This window comes from Vigna umbellata, chromosome 1 (assembly GCF_029865625.1).
Source record: "Vigna umbellata cultivar VRB3 chromosome 1, Vumbellata_1.0, whole genome shotgun sequence".
Taxonomy (NCBI): domain Eukaryota; kingdom Viridiplantae; phylum Streptophyta; class Magnoliopsida; order Fabales; family Fabaceae; genus Vigna; species Vigna umbellata.
The window spans coordinates 105,362,710-105,383,182 of NC_142165.1; the positions used below are offsets into that span (position 1 = coordinate 105,362,710).

The 20,473-nt window shown below is 31.6% G+C and overlaps 1 protein-coding gene across 1 annotated transcript; it reads left to right on the plus strand.

The window, feature by feature from the left end:
• Positions 1–8,232: 8,232 nt before the first annotated feature.
• FAB1 (fatty acid biosynthesis 1) lies at positions 8,233–19,456 on the plus strand. Its single transcript, XM_047301859.2, has 14 exons — positions 8,233–8,761; positions 10,046–10,251; positions 10,327–10,530; positions 10,650–10,760; positions 10,879–10,974; positions 11,109–11,154; positions 11,240–11,319; positions 12,002–12,070; positions 12,276–12,360; positions 18,066–18,220; positions 18,525–18,605; positions 18,687–18,746; positions 18,840–18,996; positions 19,087–19,456. The coding sequence occupies exons 1-13, from the start codon at positions 8,593–8,595 to the stop codon at positions 18,954–18,956; spliced, it is 1,479 nt and encodes a 492-aa protein (XP_047157815.1). The 5' UTR covers positions 8,233–8,592; the 3' UTR covers positions 18,957–18,996; positions 19,087–19,456.
• Positions 19,457–20,473: the final 1,017 nt, after the last annotated feature.

A 20,473-nucleotide genomic window follows, 5' to 3' on the forward strand; every position in this document is an offset into this window, starting at 1 on the left:
CTTGCTGGAAAAAGAAGAGGGTATCAGCTTGCATGGAGTACTCGGTTACAAGACAGCGTAACCGGTTACGGTTGTCCATGCGCAGGGAGCCATAACTGGTTACAGTGGACATTTATGTTTGAAAACGTAATCGGTTACAGAATATTGTAACTGGTTACAGAATATTTATTATGTATTACCCATTCATATTTTAATGGTCTCTTAATAAGGAGACAAATATATTTAGAAATTATAAAGTAGCACAGTACGATTCATTTTGATCATGCATAATTGACTCCTTATAAAAAAAATTAACTGAAAATTCTAACTTATCCCACATTAGTAGATTGATTGATATATTTTCTTTTAATTTTTTTATTTTAATTTTTTTCAATTATAAATATATATGTATATATTAAAAGTAAAGTGTGAATAGGTTTTAAGTTTTAATTGTTAATTAATATCTTTAATAAGAAAAATTAAAATAATTATTAAATTTACTTGTTAAAATATTGATTTAAATATAATATTTGTCTTTATTTTTTGTCTATTTTATTCAATTTGATCCTATGTTTTTAAGAATTTAATACAGTCTTAATTTTTATTAATTTTGGTCACTTTAATCCTTTTTTATAAAGACATTTGAATGGTTAACAAAAAATACTATCAGAAACACTATCACATAACATAATGTTGACTTCATACGTGAATAACATTTTTAAATTAAAAAAATTATGAACTATAACAACATTATTATTTTTTTTGTTAACAATTTAATCTTTGTTAAAAAAACTAAATTAACTAAAATTGATGAAAATCAGAACTTTTTGAATAAAAAATAATAAATAAAACCAAATTAAACAAAATAGATGAAATAGTAACTAAAATTGTATAAACCTTCTAAATATTACATTTATAACTAATAATTAAAATTTGATTAATGTTAATCATTCTTACATGCGTGACAAATAAATTTATATCACTTCGTACTAAATTATATTACAATTTAATTATACATTTTAAAATACATTCATTTTACTACAATTTAATTTTTAAAATTTTTAAACATTAATTTTAATAATTATTCATAATTTTTTTCTCTTTATAAACATTTTTACAATTAAATATAACATTACAAAATAACATTTTATAATACTTTTATAAGTAGGGGCAATTTTGTAATCTTCATTTTCTACCAATTAAACTAATTTTTAAAATCTATCACATCAATCAAATCCTACACTAATTGTCACAAACTTTACTTCCAAATCCACTCTCAATTAACCACAAATCCACTCAAAAAAACAACAAAAATATTACCCTCAAATCTACTCAAATCCATTCAAATCATCTTCCCCAAATCATCTCCCACATATTCCCCCAAAAGAACACACCCTTAAGGATCTAATAAAGTTGAGCTTAATTTCCTGTGAAGTTAATAATTAAAAATCAAGTGATTTTTTCAAATATTTAAATCGCACGTGTAACTCGATATGTGTCACGTGTTGAGTCTGTTTATTTTTTGTGAGAAAGAAAGGAAAGGGACAAATGGAGATGTGGAAGCCAACCAGAAAGCATTTATAATTTAATGATATCATTATTGACGAATTAATAGCAACTTGTGAATCATTTTCACAACATGTGTTTTGTATCTTCTCAACTACAAAAATAAATTATTCTGCGTTTATATAGTTTCTCACCTTTCATATCTTTTTTTCAACTAAATATTAATTAAATTTGACTCTAGGATTGCACGGGCTTTATGTTGTTCTCAATGTCAATATTTGGAAACAATTCTCATGTATTAAGTTTTTTTTTTCACTGTTCTTTAATTGAAATCTTAAAATACATTAATATTAATATATTTTAAAACATCAAAATCAGTATTAATTAATGTATTGTGAGAGTTCAACAGAAACACTTTCGAAATTCAAGAATGATATCCTAATCAAATGAAATCATAAATTGAATACCTGTTTTAATTTTGTTAAATACTAATTCATGTCTAATAAAGATTTAGAATTTAATTGTGAATTCGATTTCAATCCAATCAATTAAAATAAATTTAATGTGAAGTTGACTTCAACCTAATTAACTAAAATTAATTTAAAGTGGTTTAAATTAGTATGATAACGATCTTAATTTAAATCTTTTTTTTCGTACCTCTTAATCTAAATCGTGATGCATTTAGTGTCTTTACTCAAATTTTGGTTTATGGTTGTTTTTTCTGGAAACAAAAATTAACAAACTAATAAAATATAATGACCCATGAATAAATTAAAAAAAAAGTTGTATTTTTCATATTTAATATGAAATTAACAAAAAATAAATAACAAAATATCAAACAAACTAGACAATCATAAGTGATGAAGCAAAATAGAAATAAAGAAAATAATAAACTAATATTATTTTAGAAAACTATAGTCTGATAAAAAAACATATATTAATATTTATACCTGATCTCGTGCCCATAAAAATAAAAATTATAATTGAAATTACACGCACTTAAATATAATGTTAATTTTTAATTGTAATAAAGGGAAACGAATAGTAAGAATACATATAAACAAAAAAATCTCTATTCAATCCTCCAAATTTTGAAACAAATTTTTTTAGAGAAAGTAAAATAAGAAACTTATCAAACTTGACAAGTAAAATAAAAGATTTATGTTTGAATTAAATAAGGTACTTTAATATGAAGTTTAATCATTTCAGATTTTTTTTTTCAAATCTTAAATTAGTTTTTTAGTTTTTTCTTTCTGAATTGGATTCTTGATTTTAAAAATTTGGAGCAATAGAATCTATATTGTTAAATTGACTAAACGATATTAAAAAAACATTGACGTGACATGCTAATATAATTTTTTAAATGATTGATTGAATAAGTTAATGACATGAAATTTTGTTTTTTTAAATAAAAAATTTACTAAAAAATTAAAAAAAAAATTCACTTAAATCCTAATTAACGTTTTCTACATCGCGCCAATTATTTTTAAAAAATTAGTCGTTTTGTTCTATTTTGTCATTAAGTTATACAAATTGAGGAAGATTAGGGAAAAAGAATAACACCACCATAAGACAACCAATATTAACATCTATAAATCTATATAACTTTCATAAAAACGGAAATTTCACATAAAGAAATTGGGGATTTTTTATTTTAGGGTTTTGCATTGAGATTTTCCAATTATTTGTTCATGTTCAAAACTTATGATACACATGTGAAGAATGAAGAACGAAAAACAATCAATATTAACATCTACAAATCTATATATCTTTCAACATAACGTAAGATGTTTGAAATTTACACCAGACTAATATTAACAAACATTAAGCTCTATATCAGTATCATCTTTTCTAACTCAGGTGTTTTAGTTAAGTACTTTGAATGATTAAGATTGAGAAACGAAGTTGAAGGGAAACGAAGATGGAAGAAGAAAACAACAAATTAAGGCTTCAATGAAATTACTATTGACTATAAGACAATTTAAAGAGTATCAAATCTCTTTCAAGCTAGCAGAATGCTATATCTACACTTAGAACAACACAATGGGTACAACCAAAGTCCCACATTGAATAAAATAAGAGATGGACATGAGTTTATGACTTGACCCAAAGCGGACAATATCTTACCAGTGTGGAGATCTATGTGTATGTGTGTGTGTTGAACCTCCCTACAAATGGTATCAGAGCCCATGGTTCAGGTTTGGTGACCGGGCTCAGTCGAGTACGTCCCTCCATAATCAGGTGAAGCCTTGGCATTTGGTACAAACAAAGTCCCACATTGAAATAAAACTTTTACTTATATTTTAAATTTTTAATATTAAAATAATCAAAAATTTCACAATTTAAAACATAATATCACCTGTACAAATACAATTTTCTAAACTTTTATATAAATACATTGAGATATATTTTCTCTCTCTTCAAATATAAAGGATGGACTCAACTTATTCAAAATATCGCACATAAAAGTTGGGGTGCAGGATAACAATAAAATTTCCTTCTATTAATGGACAAGAATGAATAATTTACCAACATAAAATTATTAAATTTTATTGGAGATATTGAGTTTTCATATTTTCTTTTTACTTTGATTGATGTAAAAAGTAAATTTGTTTCACAATCCACAACTCAGTTGAAGTTACTGTGTAGATATTCTATAGATTCTCTTCTAATTCACAATATGTTTTTTAATTAAGTTATGAGAAATGTCAATATTAATAACGTGTATTGTTGATATTAATAACATTTCATAGAGAAGGGACATTATAAAATAGATTTTGAATTTCATTAATAGATATTTAATTATATTATTAACTAGATTGATTCTATTAAAATTTCAATTTTGGAAAAAGTTATTAAATAATTAGAAATTTTGTTTTCAAATATTATTTTGATTTAATGTTTTCTTATGTTACTGTAGGCAAAAGTGTCAAGTAATATTATAACATAGTATTTACAATATTACTTTATTGCATGATACAATACTGCGTATAAATTAAAATACTATAAAAATACAAAAGATACAATTTAACTAGAAAAAGAAATCTTTATAGTCTCTCAAACCGATTGAATGTGTTTATTTTTTAAAATTCAACTTAAATATTTTTTCTTTTATATCTTATTGAATTGGGGTTTATTTAAATTAATTATATTGTACTATAATATTTATAGAGATTGATGAAACTTATATAAATTTGTGACCACACATTTAAAATAATACATGTGAATTGTTGTTTAATTTATGTATTAAGTATTGATATATATGATATAACAAATATCTCATTACTTCATTGTTAATTTAAGTAACATAAATTATTAGTGATGAGAATTTGAGATGAGAGTTTTTACCTATTTTTATTGTGTAGGGATGACAAAAAAATCTGCAACGGGTAATTACTATTCATATATCTTTATTATCCAAAGGGTACTGAATATTTTAATACTCGCTTCTAAATGATTCGAGTGCGATATTAAATTATCCGTCCCACGATATTATTGTTTTTTAAATTAAGTTTAATTAAAAATAAAAATAATTTATATTTTATTAGGTTAAATTTAATTAAACTTTAATTTATATTTAATTTTATTTACTTTATATTATATTATATATATTTATTTTGTAATTTTATTTAAAAAATGTATAAAATATATTTTTTTAATTTTTTTGTGAATATATGTGGGTTTTAAAATACCCGTGAGTATTTTCTAAGCGAGTACCCATTACAGGTTGAATTGTGGATAACACTATATGTGCCGTCCAACCTGTTGTCATCCCTATTTTTATGTGTGTAGATATACATGAATTATAATGATAGTTATTATTATTCAGTTTGTTTATAAACTCACATATTGAATTTGATTAAATATTAATTTATACTAAAACATACTTTATGTGAATATTTAGAAAAATATAAATATTTAGAAAAATATGAATTGATATTTCGCTTTTGAAGATGTAAACTTATATGTAATCCAGTTGTTGTATGTTAAAGTTTGAATGAGCTAAAATGATTGTAGTTTGATTAAAAATACTCTTTTATTGTGTAGTGTTATTATGAATATCGTATAAGTCTTTAATTGAATTATAGTATAATTGGTAATTTAATTTTTAGAATGTCACAGATTTAAATTAATTTTAATATTTTGTTTTAAATATTAAAAAATAAAATAAACGTGTTTATGATTCAATAAATGCAAATATGTTGTAATTTTATGATATTTTTATTATGTTATGTTTCCACTTTTTACTATAATTTTTTTCTGTTTGTTATTTATTATATACTATTAGTAGAATAGTATTCAATATCATAAATTTTTTTTATACGATTGTTGTGATGACAAAATGTAATATGTAGAAATGTAATTGTGTTATACAATCAGAAAAAACCATGGAAGTTTTGAGTATGGAACTATGTGATGCGACATTTAGGTGGAAGGTAATGTATAACTAGAAAGCAATTAATTTCCTTCTTCCATATTTTTGGAAGTAAAGTATATTATAAGTAAAAGAATTATACTTGTTTGTGAGTTTTACATGGCAAATGCATGCCCATTTCTTTAATTTATTTAAATATGACGTAAGGAACTCCAATGAAGGAGACAACAATTTGGTATTATCACTTATTTAAATATGATAAAATAAAAATATTTTAATAGTTAAGTTAAAAAGTTAATGAATCGGAAAATTTAGCTATTTAAATTTATTTTACACATTATTATTTCTTTGAAGTTAAATTTTCTTTATTTTTTTATGTTTTTGGATTTTATTTTAAGATTTAGTTTCAAGAGAAAATAAAAGACAAGTTATTAATTATAATTCATTTAGAATAAGTTCCCTTTTATTTTTTTTAGATGATTTTTAATTAAGTTGTTTGCATGTCTATGTATAAATATTTGCATGTAAAGATTGATGAGTCAAAATTTTATTATAACATTTTTAGTCTCTTAATGCAATCGCGATAATTCATCACAAGTCTAATGTTAGCCTTTTGTTATATGATATTTCAATCTACATAATTTAAAATAATAATAAAGTTAACAAATTTTTTTATCATTGATGAATTAAGGTTATCATGGATTCTATGATCAATTATATTTAATAAAAAATAATCATCACGTGTGAGTGACATGATTTCTAATTAAGATGTGGGTGAAAGTTTAATGACGAAGATGTTAAATTGTTTCTCTTGCTAATGATGTGCGTGTTTAGAAACATTATTTGTTCTAGTGTATTGAATTGATTATATTGGCAATAGTTTGGGTGCTTAAACATTAGTTTGAATGTTTAAGCAAAAATACGGTTAATTTTGATATTATTTAATACTTTTTATCATATAAATTAAGATATAAAGTCACAAGAAAGCGATAAATTATTGGAGTAAATTTTGCAATACTATTCTACCTACATTTAGTTATTGAAGTCAAATAGGATATTTTTATCCGAATCAAATAATATTTTTTGGTGAGACTTATTTAATATTTATCTTTTACAAAATATTTTATGTAATCCCTTATTCTTTAAAATTAATAAAACATAGGTGTAAATGTTGTTCTCATCCAATATATTGTGAAAATAAAGGTATTTATTAATGTATGCGGAAATATAGAATTATTTTATTATGCATGATGTATACATACAAATAATTGCGTGTATTCTGTATAAAGTAATTACATATTAAGAGATTTTTATAATGTGCATAAAAAAATAGAATAATTACATTGACATTTTTTATGAGTTTTGGAGATTACACACAAATTATGTTTTTTTTTTATAAATTCTATAATAATGATTATTAAATATATGGAAATTGAACATAGTGTATAAAAGTGTTAATGTAATGTGGTTCACATATTTAAAGGAATATAGAGGGGATAGAAAATGAAAAGTTTGATTGATTTAAATGTGAGTGTAATACATAGTCAAAGAATTATTGGGCGGTGACAGAAGTGCATTAGCAAAGAATGAGACATGCGGAAGTAGGAAATAGTTGAAGAAAAATAATGATAAAATTAATGGAATTTAGAAAATTGAGTTTATTTTGTTTATATTTTATTTCTAAAACGATGTAAGATTCTACGGAAACCCCTCACTAGGGACGGTAAGGACGTGCCTAAGCCTCAAACCCTTCTCTCTGTCCATACAGTTTTTAGGTCATCTATTCCACTCCACCATGCTCCACACATAATAATATTAATTATATCATTAATTAAACTAATATTAATTATTTAAAATAAAAATTATTGAAGATAATTTTAAAAATAAAACCTTTAAATAAAAAAGCAGATTTCGTTTTCGTTTGGCGAAACAACCTAAATAACGCCACTTCATTCCTCTCTCCAGCATATTCCAGAGCAAATACGAATCCAATCACAGCTTAACCAGCACCAATCACAAAGAAGTAAAATATTACGCAATTTTATTTTAAATTCACCAAATATAGTAATAAAATTATTTTTCTATTACTTAAAATAGATTGAAAACTATCAATTTTGGTAAGATTCCCTTCTCATTTAATAATTCCCTATTCGAAAAATTGAAATTAAAAAAAAGAAAAGAAAAAGAAAAAGAAAAAGAATGTTATTATTAGGGTTTATGAAAGTATATTATGGACGGAATTTGTTTTACTTAGCTCTAAAGTTTAAGAAGGTTATTTGAATATAGAGAAGGAAAAATAGTGAGAGGAATAAAGTAAAATAGAAGCACTTAAAAAAAGTGATTATTAATATTTTGATTTGTGAGTGACATTAGAGAGAGAAGGAGTATTAGAGGAGGGAGAGTGGGCGCATTCGAGCAGAAAGAACTGAGATTGCAGAAACTCAGTATCGCGTTGAAGAGAGAGAGAGAGACGGAAATGCATTTTGTGAGCACTGGAGCTTCTCCTCAGTCTCAGTCTCAGTCTCAGTCTCAATCTCAATCTCAATAATAACAATAATATAAACAGTAATAAATCCCTTTGAAATCAAAACGACGCGTCACTTGAGTTTGATGTGTATGCGTGTTTCGTCGTTTCCACTTGCTGCTATTGTTGTTATTGTTGTTGATTAGCCTCACTTGTTCGTTTGTTCGTTCGTTCTTTCGCGACCACACGTAACCGTTGGATTTCGTTGATGGCTTCGACCACCACCTCCTCCCTCTGCACGTGGCTCGTCGCGGCTTGCATGTCAGTCACGTGCGACGCCGACCGCAGCAGAACCCCTAACGCAATGTTCCGCTCCTCCAAGAAGTCCCGCACTTCCCAATTCAACGTTTCCTCTCTTTCTGGATCCGCTCATTCTGGTATTTCGTTTTTATTCAAATCTTGCCTTTGGATTTTATCGCGATTTCTCAGATTCTTGATTCTTTCCTCAATCTTTAACGTTGAATCTGACTCTGCTTTCTTCAACTCAACCCTGTGTTGATAATTTTTTTTTATTGTTCGTTTGAGTTTGTGTTTTCGTTTTGGATCTTTGTTTTTGTTTTTTAATTAAGTGGGGCTGTTGGCTTATTTGATTCGGTTTAATTTTCGAAGGGTGTTTGGTACCTGCTTTTGTTGCTTCGTTGGTTGAGGGAAATTATTTGGTTAGGTTAGCACTGGATACTCGCGCGTCACTTCACTAATTTGCCTCTAGTATTTTTCGTACGGGCACGCGTGAAAACCATTCCCCATTTTTCTTTTCTTATTGATTAATTAATCAATCTCGCAATTATGGTTTTTATTGTCATTGCAATTTCGTGGAGATTGTTCATCGTGTGTGTTTGTTTGTATAACAAAGTATTACTTTAAATATGACTAGGCAGTTATGGGTTTTTCGTTTTCTTTTTTCTTTTTTCTTTTTCCTGAAATGCCAGTTGCGGTGAAGTGTTCATGTGCCGAAAGTTGAAAGTAACGCCCCATGTATGGGCACCTCTTTGGCTATGTTTTTCTTTGGGCTCTTTCCATGCTTATGAGTGAAACATTATGACGTGTTTTTAACTAATGCCTTTATAATATTGGTTTTGGTATGTTAAAATACAAGGGGACAAAGATCGAGTCTTTCTTATTATGGTATGAATGGAAAATAAATGAATTTTTGGGACAAACTGCATGGCAAATGGTTTGGTTACTTGTTCTTTTGTATTTTTAACCCTCTCGAGTTTGGACATGTTTATGTCTATGCTGATTCATATAGGGATGGGCTGGTTCAGGATCTCTTTTATTGTTATTCTTATTTAAAAGTTCTAAACAGCGGATGGAAATTTAGGCCTGCTTCTATGTGATGATTTTTAATAACATTTTTATATCACAGTTCCCTTAAAACCTAACGAGTATTTATTCTTTGCTGGTAGTTGTATTTCCTGCCAAACATTCATATGCACCTTTAGGGTTTAAGGTTTCTTGACAATTAGAAGATACATATTTTCAAGTGGTAGACATCTACTTTCTTGAATGGTAGGCATTTACTGGTGATTTTGAACTCCAAAGTTATGGTGACGTAGATAGAAGGGATCCAAATTTTGAACATTAGTTTATGTCTCATGATTCATATGTCATCTTATAATTGTTGAGCGGTGACCTATGCCATTGGAATTGTGAATTTCAAGGTAAAACAATGGCTGTAGCTTTGCAACCTGCCCAAGAGGTCACAACAATAAAAAAACCTCATACGAAGCAAAGGCGAGTAGTTGTGACAGGATTGGGAGTGGTTACACCACTTGGGCATGATCCAGATATCTTCTACAATAATTTGCTCGATGGTGTTAGTGGCATAAGCGAGATTGAAACATTTGATTGTGCAGAATATCCCACAGTAGGTTGCATTTTACTCAAATTCTATTGCTGTTGCTTCCTGTAGATCTTGTTCTCAAATAAAATCTGTTTGCAGAGGATTGCTGGTGAAATCAAATCTTTCTCAACTGATGGCTGGGTAGCACCAAAGCTTTCAAAGAGAATGGATAAATTCATGCTCTATATGCTGACAGCTGGTAAAAAAGCCTTGGTTGATGCTGGAATTACTGAAGACTTAATGGATCAGTTAAATAAAGAAAAGTGTGGAGTTCTGATTGGCTCGGCAATGGGTGGCATGAAGGTTGAGATTCAATACTGGATAATAATTTACTTTTGTAAATTCGATAATATGATTTTTATGTAGAAGCATCATAGCATCTTTAAGACATTGTGACCCCTGCTGGTGTTGTGTATTAACAGGTTTTCAATGATGCCATTGAAGCTTTACGAATCTCATATAAGAAGATGAATCCTTTTTGCGTACCTTTTGCAACAACAAATATGGGTTCTGCCATGCTTGCTATGGATCTGGTCTGTTTAAAAGATCTTTGGGCGCATTGGCTTGACTTTTTTTTTGTCATAGACTTGCTCTTTTTTACGTCCACATTATCCAAAGCTTTCAAGGAATGATTTCTTTTATGGATTGCAGGGATGGATGGGCCCTAATTATTCTATTTCTACTGCTTGTGCTACAAGTAACTTTTGTATATTGAATGCAGCAAACCATATCATTAGGGGTGAAGCTGTAAGTATTTTGCTATTTGAGATTTCCCATATTTTCCCTTACTTTTTTTTTTCGACAAAAAAAGTTGGTTTAATGATGCTCTCATTATGTCAAAAGGTGTTAACAAATTTAGTAAACATGAAATTTGTCTGCAGGATGTGATGCTCTGTGGTGGCTCAGATGCTGCTATTATACCAATTGGTACTATTTTGTTACTCTTTCTTTCATGGCTTGTGTGAAATTGTCTTGCCATGAATGCAATATTAATCCAGCAATATTGGTGCAGGTTTGGGAGGCTTTGTGGCCTGCAGGGCACTCTCACAGAGGAATACCGATCCTACCAAAGCTTCACGCCCTTGGGACATTGTAATACTCTAACTTTACTAAAACTGTTGTAACATTGCAACGGTTCATGAGTTCATCAATGGAACCTTGGATTGCAAAATAAAATAAAATGAAATTGATTGCATTGTGTTTGGCTGCTAAGAAGTACTAAAACTTCTAAACAATAGCTGAACCGTGCTGAAGCTTTGTCAGAAATAGCATGGACACTTTAATTTTGTTTTTTAGTTTTGTTTTTTTTCTTTTATTTTTAAACTTTTATTACAATACAATTGAAATATCATAATAATTTGATGGAGTTTAACATTATACTATTGTCTATAATGATTTTTTAATTTGAAAACAACAGCCATCTTTTGTAATTTAATATTTCTAATTTATGCTGATTTTATAGCTGTGTTATGTCTGATTTTTATTAATTGTCTCATTTATGCTTCCTAGTTCAGCACACGGTTTATTTAAGGGAATCACTCTTTCAAACATGCAAAAATGATGAGATCAGACAGCCTTTATAACCAATGAGGATTCATTGCCCTCTATAGTTTTTACCAGACTACTTTTTTCCAATTATGATATATAGAGAATTGGTTGAATATCCTTTTCTTTTTAATAAAAATGTGTTCTTGGAGTTTGTGTATGAGTGCTTATGCTTTTCTTGTTGCGCACTTTTGTTACTGACCATCCGCATGTGGTTATGATTTCACAGAACCGTGATGGATTTGTCATGGGAGAAGGGGCGGGAGTTTTGCTCTTAGAAGAACTGGAGCATGCTAAGGTAGTACTAATTGGTGATAATAGTTTGACTACAAAACAAGCTATTCTTTGTATTAGGATTTACCTTTTGTTAGGAATGTTCTTTAAACTTGTCAGTACCAATCCTACTACTAATTCTCTATCAATCTTTATTTGACGTGCATATTAATAGAAATTAAACGCATCTATCACCTTTTTGCGTATAATTTTTTTTTTTTACATTGCAGAAAAGAGGTGCAAACATATATGCTGAATTCCTTGGTGGAAGTTTCACCTGTGATGCATATCATGTGACTGAGCCACGTCCTGATGGTAAAACGTTAAATGCTTAAAGATCTCTGTATTCATATAATCTTTATGATAAAACTTGCTCACACGTGTTTTCATAAAGAGTTCACACACAACTTAAATTTTTGTAGATGTTTCCCTCTTAGTTGAAATACTCTTGCTTAACTGATGCGAGTTATTTTATGATAATACTTAAGATTGAAAAGAAATAATTCTTGAGGGCTTAATTGATCCCTCTTAGGGTAACCCTAGACACAATATAATCATGATAAATAGGGTAATCCTAGACACAATATAATCATGATAAATAGGATAACCCTTGACACAATATAATCATGATAAAATAGGATAAATATCCTAACACTCCCCCTCAAGCTGGAGCATACAAATTGTATGTACCAAGCTTGGAACAAATAAACTCAATCCGAGGACCCCTTAATGACTTAGTCAATACATTTGCGAGTTGATCGTTTGACCCAATAAACTCAGTACATATTTCTTTGGTCAACAACTTTTCACGAACAAAATGACAATCAATTTCTATATGTTTAGTCCTCTCGTGAAACACTGGATTTGATGAAATGTGGAGAGCAGCTTGATTGTTGCAATACATCTTCATAGTATGGATGTCACAAAATTTAAGCTCTTGAAGGAATTGTTTCACCCATATAAGTTCACATGTTAATGATGCCGTTGCCCTATACTCGGCTTCCGCGGTTGATCGAGCTACTACATTCTGTTTCTTACTTTTCCATGAAATAATGTTTCCTCCCAGAAAAACACAATATCCTGTTGTAGACCGTCTATCAATAGGTGAACCTGCCCAATCTGCATCACAATACCCAGAGACATGAATGCTTCCTTTATCTTCATATAACAATCCTTGCCCGGGAGCCTTCTTTACATACCTTAGAATGCGAATGAGAGCATTCCAATGGTCAACACATGAACCTGCATGAATTGACTAACCACTCCAACTGCAAAGGATAGATCTGGCCTTGTAATAGTGAGATAAATCAGTTTGCCAACCAGCCTCCTATACCTCTCTGGATCGGAGAATAATTCACCTTCTTCTGTCCTTAATTTTTGGTTTGGGTCCATGGGACTGTCTACCGGTCTACAATCAATCATGCCTGTTTCTTGTAATATATCAAGAGCATACTTCCTTTGGGAGATTACAACTCCATCTTTTGATTGCGCTACTTCAATGCCTAAGAAGTATTTGAGACTTCCAAGATCCTTGGTTTGAAAATGTCTACACAAGTACTCTTTTAGTTGAGATATTCCAACAGCATCATTTCCTGTAATGACAATATCATCAACATATACTATTAAGTAAACACATTTCCCGAGAGAAGAATGACAATAAAAAACTGAATGCTCTGCTTCACTGCGTTTTAGCCCAAATTTTTGAACAATGGAACTAAACTTTCCAAACCAAGCACGTGGGGATTGCTTGAGGCCATATAGAGATCGATGCAATTTGCATACCATACCAGACTCCCCCTGAGCAACAAACCCAGGAGGTTGCTCCATATAAACTTCTTCCTCAAGATCACCATGTAGGAAGGCATTCTTGATATCCAATTGATGAAGTGGCCAGTGACGAATGGCTGCCATGGCAAAGAAGAGACGAATAGTAGTCATCTTGGCTACAGGAGAGAAAGTGTCACAATAATCAAGACCATAAACCTGAGTGTAACCTTTTGCAACAAGCCGAGCTTTGAGCCGATCAATTTCACCATCAGGGCCAACTTTAACTGCATACACCCATCGACAACCAACTGCCTTTTTTCTTGGGGGAAGGGGCACCAGCTCCCAAGTATTACTGTGGTCAAGAGCCTGCATTTCTGCAATCATAGCTTGTCGCCATCCAGGATGATCAAGTGCTTCTTTCACATTCTTGGGTATAACAACAGAGGACACTGAGGATAAAAGAGAAAAATAGGAGGGCGACAATCGATGATAGCTTAGAAAATTATAAATGGGATGAGGGAGTGGAACGAGTACCTTTTCTGAGGGCAATAGGCCATGCTGAATCATTTGCACCAGGAGACGTGGGAGGAGGTGACGAGGGAGAAGAATCTGAAGTAGGAGATTCACCATTGTCTTGGGGAGGTGGACTATCCATTGGGGCCCTGTGTGGGATGATCTCAGTATATGGAGAAACAGGTGTAGAAGGATTGTGATCAAGACTTGGAATGACAGAGACAGTGGAGCTATTTGACTCAGCCATTGGAATAGGAAGGACTTGCTGGAGGATAGAAACATCCTGAACAGATGGAGAGAAGTAAGGAGTCTGTTCAAAGAATGTGACATTGGCAGACATGTAATACTTCTTAGTTTCAGGAGAGTAACACCGATATCCTTTTTGAAGTCGAGAATAGCCTAAGAAGACACATTTGAGAGCGCGAGCGAAGAGTTTGTCTAGACCTGGAGACATGTCATGAACAAAACATACACAGCCAAACACTCGGGGAGATGTATGAAAGAGAGAATCATTAGGAAACAAAATGGAGAAAGGGACTTTATTATCAAGAGAGGAGGAGGGCATCCTATTAATAAGATAACATGCAGTTAAGATGGCATCCCCCAGTGATGGACAGGAATATGGGCACCAAGCAAAAGGGTACGAGCAGTTTCAACCAAGTGTCTATTTTTTCGTTCTGCTATACCATTTTGTTGTGGTGTATGAGGACAAGTAGACTGATGTAAGATACCATGGGAACTCAAGATGGCAGAAAAGGAGGATGAGAAATACTCTTTTGCATTATCAGTTCTTAATATTTTGATTACTTGACCAAATTGATTCTTGATTTCATTCAAAAAGGATGTAAAGATAACTAACAATTCAGAACGATTTTTCATAAGATAAACCCAAGTACATCTTGAATATTCATCAATAAAGGTAACAAAATATCTAAAACCAAAGGAGGAGATACGACTAGGTCCCCATATATCAGAATGGATGATGGAAAAACTAGAATTACATATTGATTGAGACCTTTTAGGAAAGGAAGATCTAACATGTTTTCCTAATAGACATGACTCACATTCTAAGGTTTGGAGACCACTAAGTTCAGGACACATCTTTTTTAATTTGGACAAATGAGGATGGCCAAGTCGATCATGTAGCACTTTAGGATTAGGAGCAGCAACACAAGACACCCTTGGACGAGATCCAAAATGGTATAATCCGCCAGCTTCATATCCTTCTCCAATCTGTCTCCCCGAACCACGCTCCTGTATAACAAAAGATTTATGATCAAAGGTTATTGAACAATTTAACATTTTAGTCAACTGGCTTAAGGAAATTAAATTAAAAGGACAATTAGGGACAAAAAGGACAGAGTTGAGATTGAGGGAGGAAGACAAAGAAACATGACCGACTCCTTTGGAAGAAGTTTTAGATCCATTAGCAAGGGTTATGAAATGAGGTTTTTCTCGAAAGGAAATAGATGAGAACAAAGAGGTATTACCAGAAATGTGATCAGTAGCACCGGAGTCAATTACCCATGAATTTTGACATTTCATAGATTGAGAAACGCAGGCTGTTGATGTATTGAGAGATTGAGATGGTTGTGCCAAGCTGTTAGACTTTAACCTTAAATACTCTTGATATTCATCCTCAGAAAACATAGAAGTGGAGGTTTCAGTTTTCGAAGTGTAAGTTTCAGTCTTCGAAATATTGGCGGTTTTGGAAGGGAAACCATGTAAGGAGTAGCAATTCTCTTGAGTATGACCCATCCTTTTACAATATGTGCATTGAGTACGTCCCCGACCTCTTCGTCGTCCTCCTCTAGTGCCACGTCCTCCTCTTCCTCGTGTGGCAACCATGACAGATGGTTCCACTAGTTCATGAGCTTCTTGAGTTTGAGATACCGGGACACGCAGAAGGCGAGTGGTCAATGTTTCCATAGAGGGGACCTCATGACTAGTTAGAAGTTGATCTCTGAGATGATTAAAATCGGGATGTAGGGCACGAAGGATTAACACCATGTAAAATTTGTCTAGTTTCTTTTTGATATCCTTTAATGGATCTACTTCCAAAAACATCCTAAGTTCTTCGACAGCAAATTGGGCTTCAGCCATGAAGGATACCATATCATGGTCTGCCATTTTAAGAGATGCAAGCTTGTTCGTAGTGTCATAAAGACGTTGAATATCGTTGGCATAAATGCTTTGGGCTTTCTTCCAAAAGGAGTGACAAGTTTTGAAAGCCCTCAAAGATACAAGAAGTTTGGGTTCCACTGATTGCCATAACAGGGCACACAACTGGAAATATGCTTGTTTCCACTGATCAGCTTTTTCAGTAGGCACATGGCTTCCATCTCGCTCAAGGTGGTCATAATGCCCTTGGCCAAGGAACCACATTTCAACAGCAGCAGACCATGATAGATAATTTTTTCCATTTAGCTTCTCGGAGGTAATTGATGGACTTCCAGAGAAGGAGAGAGTACTGCCAGACGCCATCTCTGAAGAAGACGAATAGTACTAGCGAGGAACAAGAAAACCCTAAAGGTTTAGACGAAGAAAACTGTGACAGTGATGGACGACGGCGGGCGGTGGCCGGCGGCCGGCGGCCGGCGGCGGCGACGGTGGCCGGCGGTTGAGGGTGGCCGGCGGCGGGCAGCGGCGGGCGACGAAGAACTGTGGTGCCGGACAGATATATATTACGAGACAGAAACCAGAGCGGGATCGACCCGCTCTGATACCAACTTAAGATTGAAAAAAAATAATTCTTGAGGGCTTAATTGATCCCTCTCACAATCTTCTATTTATAAGAATAAATTGATACACAAATACATGATAAATAGGGTAACCCTAGACAAAATATAATCATGATAAATAGGGTAATCCTAGACACAATATAATCATGATAAATAGGGTAACCCTTGACACAATATAATCATGATAAAATAGGATAAATATCCTAACAATAATAATAGTATAAAATATAAAAGCTTGAAGCTCTGTATATGCATATATCCTTAGGCTAGCTTTTATGAATTCATTCTATGTTTTGGCACTTTCACTCGTATGGATGGCCAAACTTCTAATTCTGAAGCATTTCAGTTTGAATTATTTAAAATTAATGCTTTAAATGTGAATCTGGTGCTGTTCTGTTTTTTCATGCGTTGCTCTAAAAAAAAGGAGGGAGTGGAAGTGGAAGTGGAAATGAATATGGTTTGGTGCCCATAGATGCAGTTTCCCTTCGTTTCTGCTGCTTGTATTTTTAGTCTGTGAGCTGCATTACTGAAGTTTGTAGATAGTTGATCGAAAGTAACTATCATTTGTCATTTGGTGTCTAATCGCAGTCCGCAGTGAGCACTGTATCTAAATTCTTGTAACTCATGTTTTGAAGAAAATAAGTGTATCTATGATTTTCTGTATTAAGATTTATCTTTTATAAACTATGCTATTCATTTCTATTGTTACAAATTCTCAGCACGATTGAAACGGTCATTAATCTGTCTTCGTATCATCTCCAAACTTTGGAATGTAATTACTCACTTTTATCATGACAATTCCAGAATTGTGAAAGATTACATGTATCCTGCCTCATTTTCTTTATGGTTCCGGAGTTAGGTTTAGCTTTTTAGGGTCATTTTGATATACCTTCTAAATAATTATGATTTTTTCTTAGAATAAATGATCCTAGTTGTGTCCCTGCAGATTATTCGAGACTTATGATTGCACTTATGTTTTATTTGTTCGATCTTAAACAGGGGCCGGTGTTATACTTTGCATTGAAAAGGCATTAGCTCAGTCTGGAGTATCAAAAGAGGATGTGAATTACATAAATGCACATGCCACGTCCACACCAGCTGGAGATCTTAAAGAGTACCAAGCTCTAATACATTGTTTTGGTCAAAACCCCGAGGTAAGTTGCGTTTTGGTAATTACTCATGTAGTTCTTACAACTTTTTAATCTAAACTTAAAACTTTAATCTGTTTTAGTCCCGATGATTTTGTACTATAGGGACTAAAATGAATTGGGTAGGGACTACATCATGTAAGTTTCAAGTGAAGGAATGAAAATGTAAAGATTGAGCAAATATACGGACCAAATTAGTAATTAAACATTTCACTTTACATGATATTATTGCTATCGTTCTCATTCTAGCCAATTGAAAGGTAGTAATGATTTCCAGTCTTTATTAATGCTGTTATTTATCATAATACAGTTAAAAGTGAATTCTACAAAATCCATGATTGGTCATCTACTAGGGGCAGCTGGCGGTGTGGAAGCTGTAGCCACAGTACAGGTTAAAACTAGTAATCACTAGTGTAGTAGCTCAGTTTTCAACACTAAGTATATTTAAAAGCTTTATTTTTCCTCAATGCAGGCAATTAGGACAGGGTGGGTTCATCCCAATATCAACCTAGAAAACCCAGATACAGGAGTGGTATGTGTTACCTATTGCAACAAGCTTTTTGCTTAAAATTGTGTTGTCACATTGTTTATAATACAATTATCTGATTTGGTGAAATGAAAAAAGGATGCCAAAGTGCTTGTTGGGTCAAAGAAAGAGAGACTGGATATCAAGGCAGCCTTATCAAACTCATTTGGTTTTGGGGGTCACAATTCTTCAATCATATTTGCACCCTTCAAGTGAAACAGAATTTATAGGGAAGTACTTTGTCATTTATCATAAGGTAAGGTTTATATCTGAGTTAAAAAGAGGTTATGTTTTTTGGTGCTATGACTATGGTCGACAGTTAAGTTTGTTTTTTGTGTGGTTGCAGTTGGTGAGTACCGAGAGAGTTATTGCATACTAACTGGAGCGTTTGGTTGGGTGAGAAAATATGCGGTGTGGATTACTTGGTTGGAGGGAAAAACTGTTTGTTGGGAAAAGAATGAGAGAGAGTAGATAGATTATTATCTATCTGAAGCTCCTGGTTAGAGAGAGTGAGTGAGTCACTGTCTATCCACTCCTATAAAATCCTATCTTTACCATGCATGGCTACAGTAGGAGTTGACCCACTTTTGATGTAACCGTTTAACAACCATTTTTATGGGATACACTTTCTTTTCTTTCATTCCCATGTACAAACAAATAGACCCAATTTCACTGCCTGGGCATTCGCCAATAACCAATTTCACTCATTTTTTCTATTTATTTTGTCTATGCTTCACGTTTTTTTTAAAATATTGCTCAAGTTAATATTTTATTCAAATATATTTTTAGATTTTGAAAGAAAAATATCAAAGATTAAAAGATTTAATGGTTATAAAGTTCCACAAAAAAATTATATAAATTATTTTAGACGTTACAAAACTTTCAGAAACTTCGTCACGCACTCTTTATCGTCTTTCTTTTTACAGTCTTTCGCTGTTTGATTTTATCATTCGTCTGTTATTTAATTTTTATAATTTCAAAAATTGAGTTATATAATTCGAACGAAAATATTAAAGATACTATTGTATATATTTTGTAGAAACTGGAAACAAACACCTGTTTCATACCATTCACAACATTGAGTTGACGTGAAGAAGAAAAAGTCAACGTACTGTCCCAAAGCCGTTGAACAGAGTGCAGAGAGCATCACTTGGGGATTTATTAGGTTAGGTTAGGTTGAAGAAACTATTTCTACAACAAAAACAACCACCACCAAACAAAACAGAGGAAAACAACAGCCAATAAACAAAATCACAAACTAGCAAATCGAGTATTAATAAGATGCAAAAACTCAAATGCACTGATTGAGAAAAGAAAAAAAAAGGCTTTGCAGAAATATCTCCAGAATTTGACTCGTATGAAATGCTCCCATTAGAATAGTTTATTGAAAGAAATTTGATCATCAACAATATTGAAAGTATCTATAAACAACAATAATTTCATCATCAACTTTATATTCTAATTTAAAATACACGAATAGTTTATGCATACCTTAGAATTTTTTTTAATGTAAAAACCATAGATACAGCATCTTTATAAATAATAAATAGATGAGTAATTTCTGTAATGAGCAGAGTTTAGGAATAATTGTACTTAATTACAGACAAATTCTCTAACGATTCATTTCCCCTTTTTTTTAACTCCACGACATCAATAGAATGAGAAGCACATTTAGTACTACCAGATACAGCAATGACGTATTGGAACCAAAATGATTAATAGTGTTGTTGTAA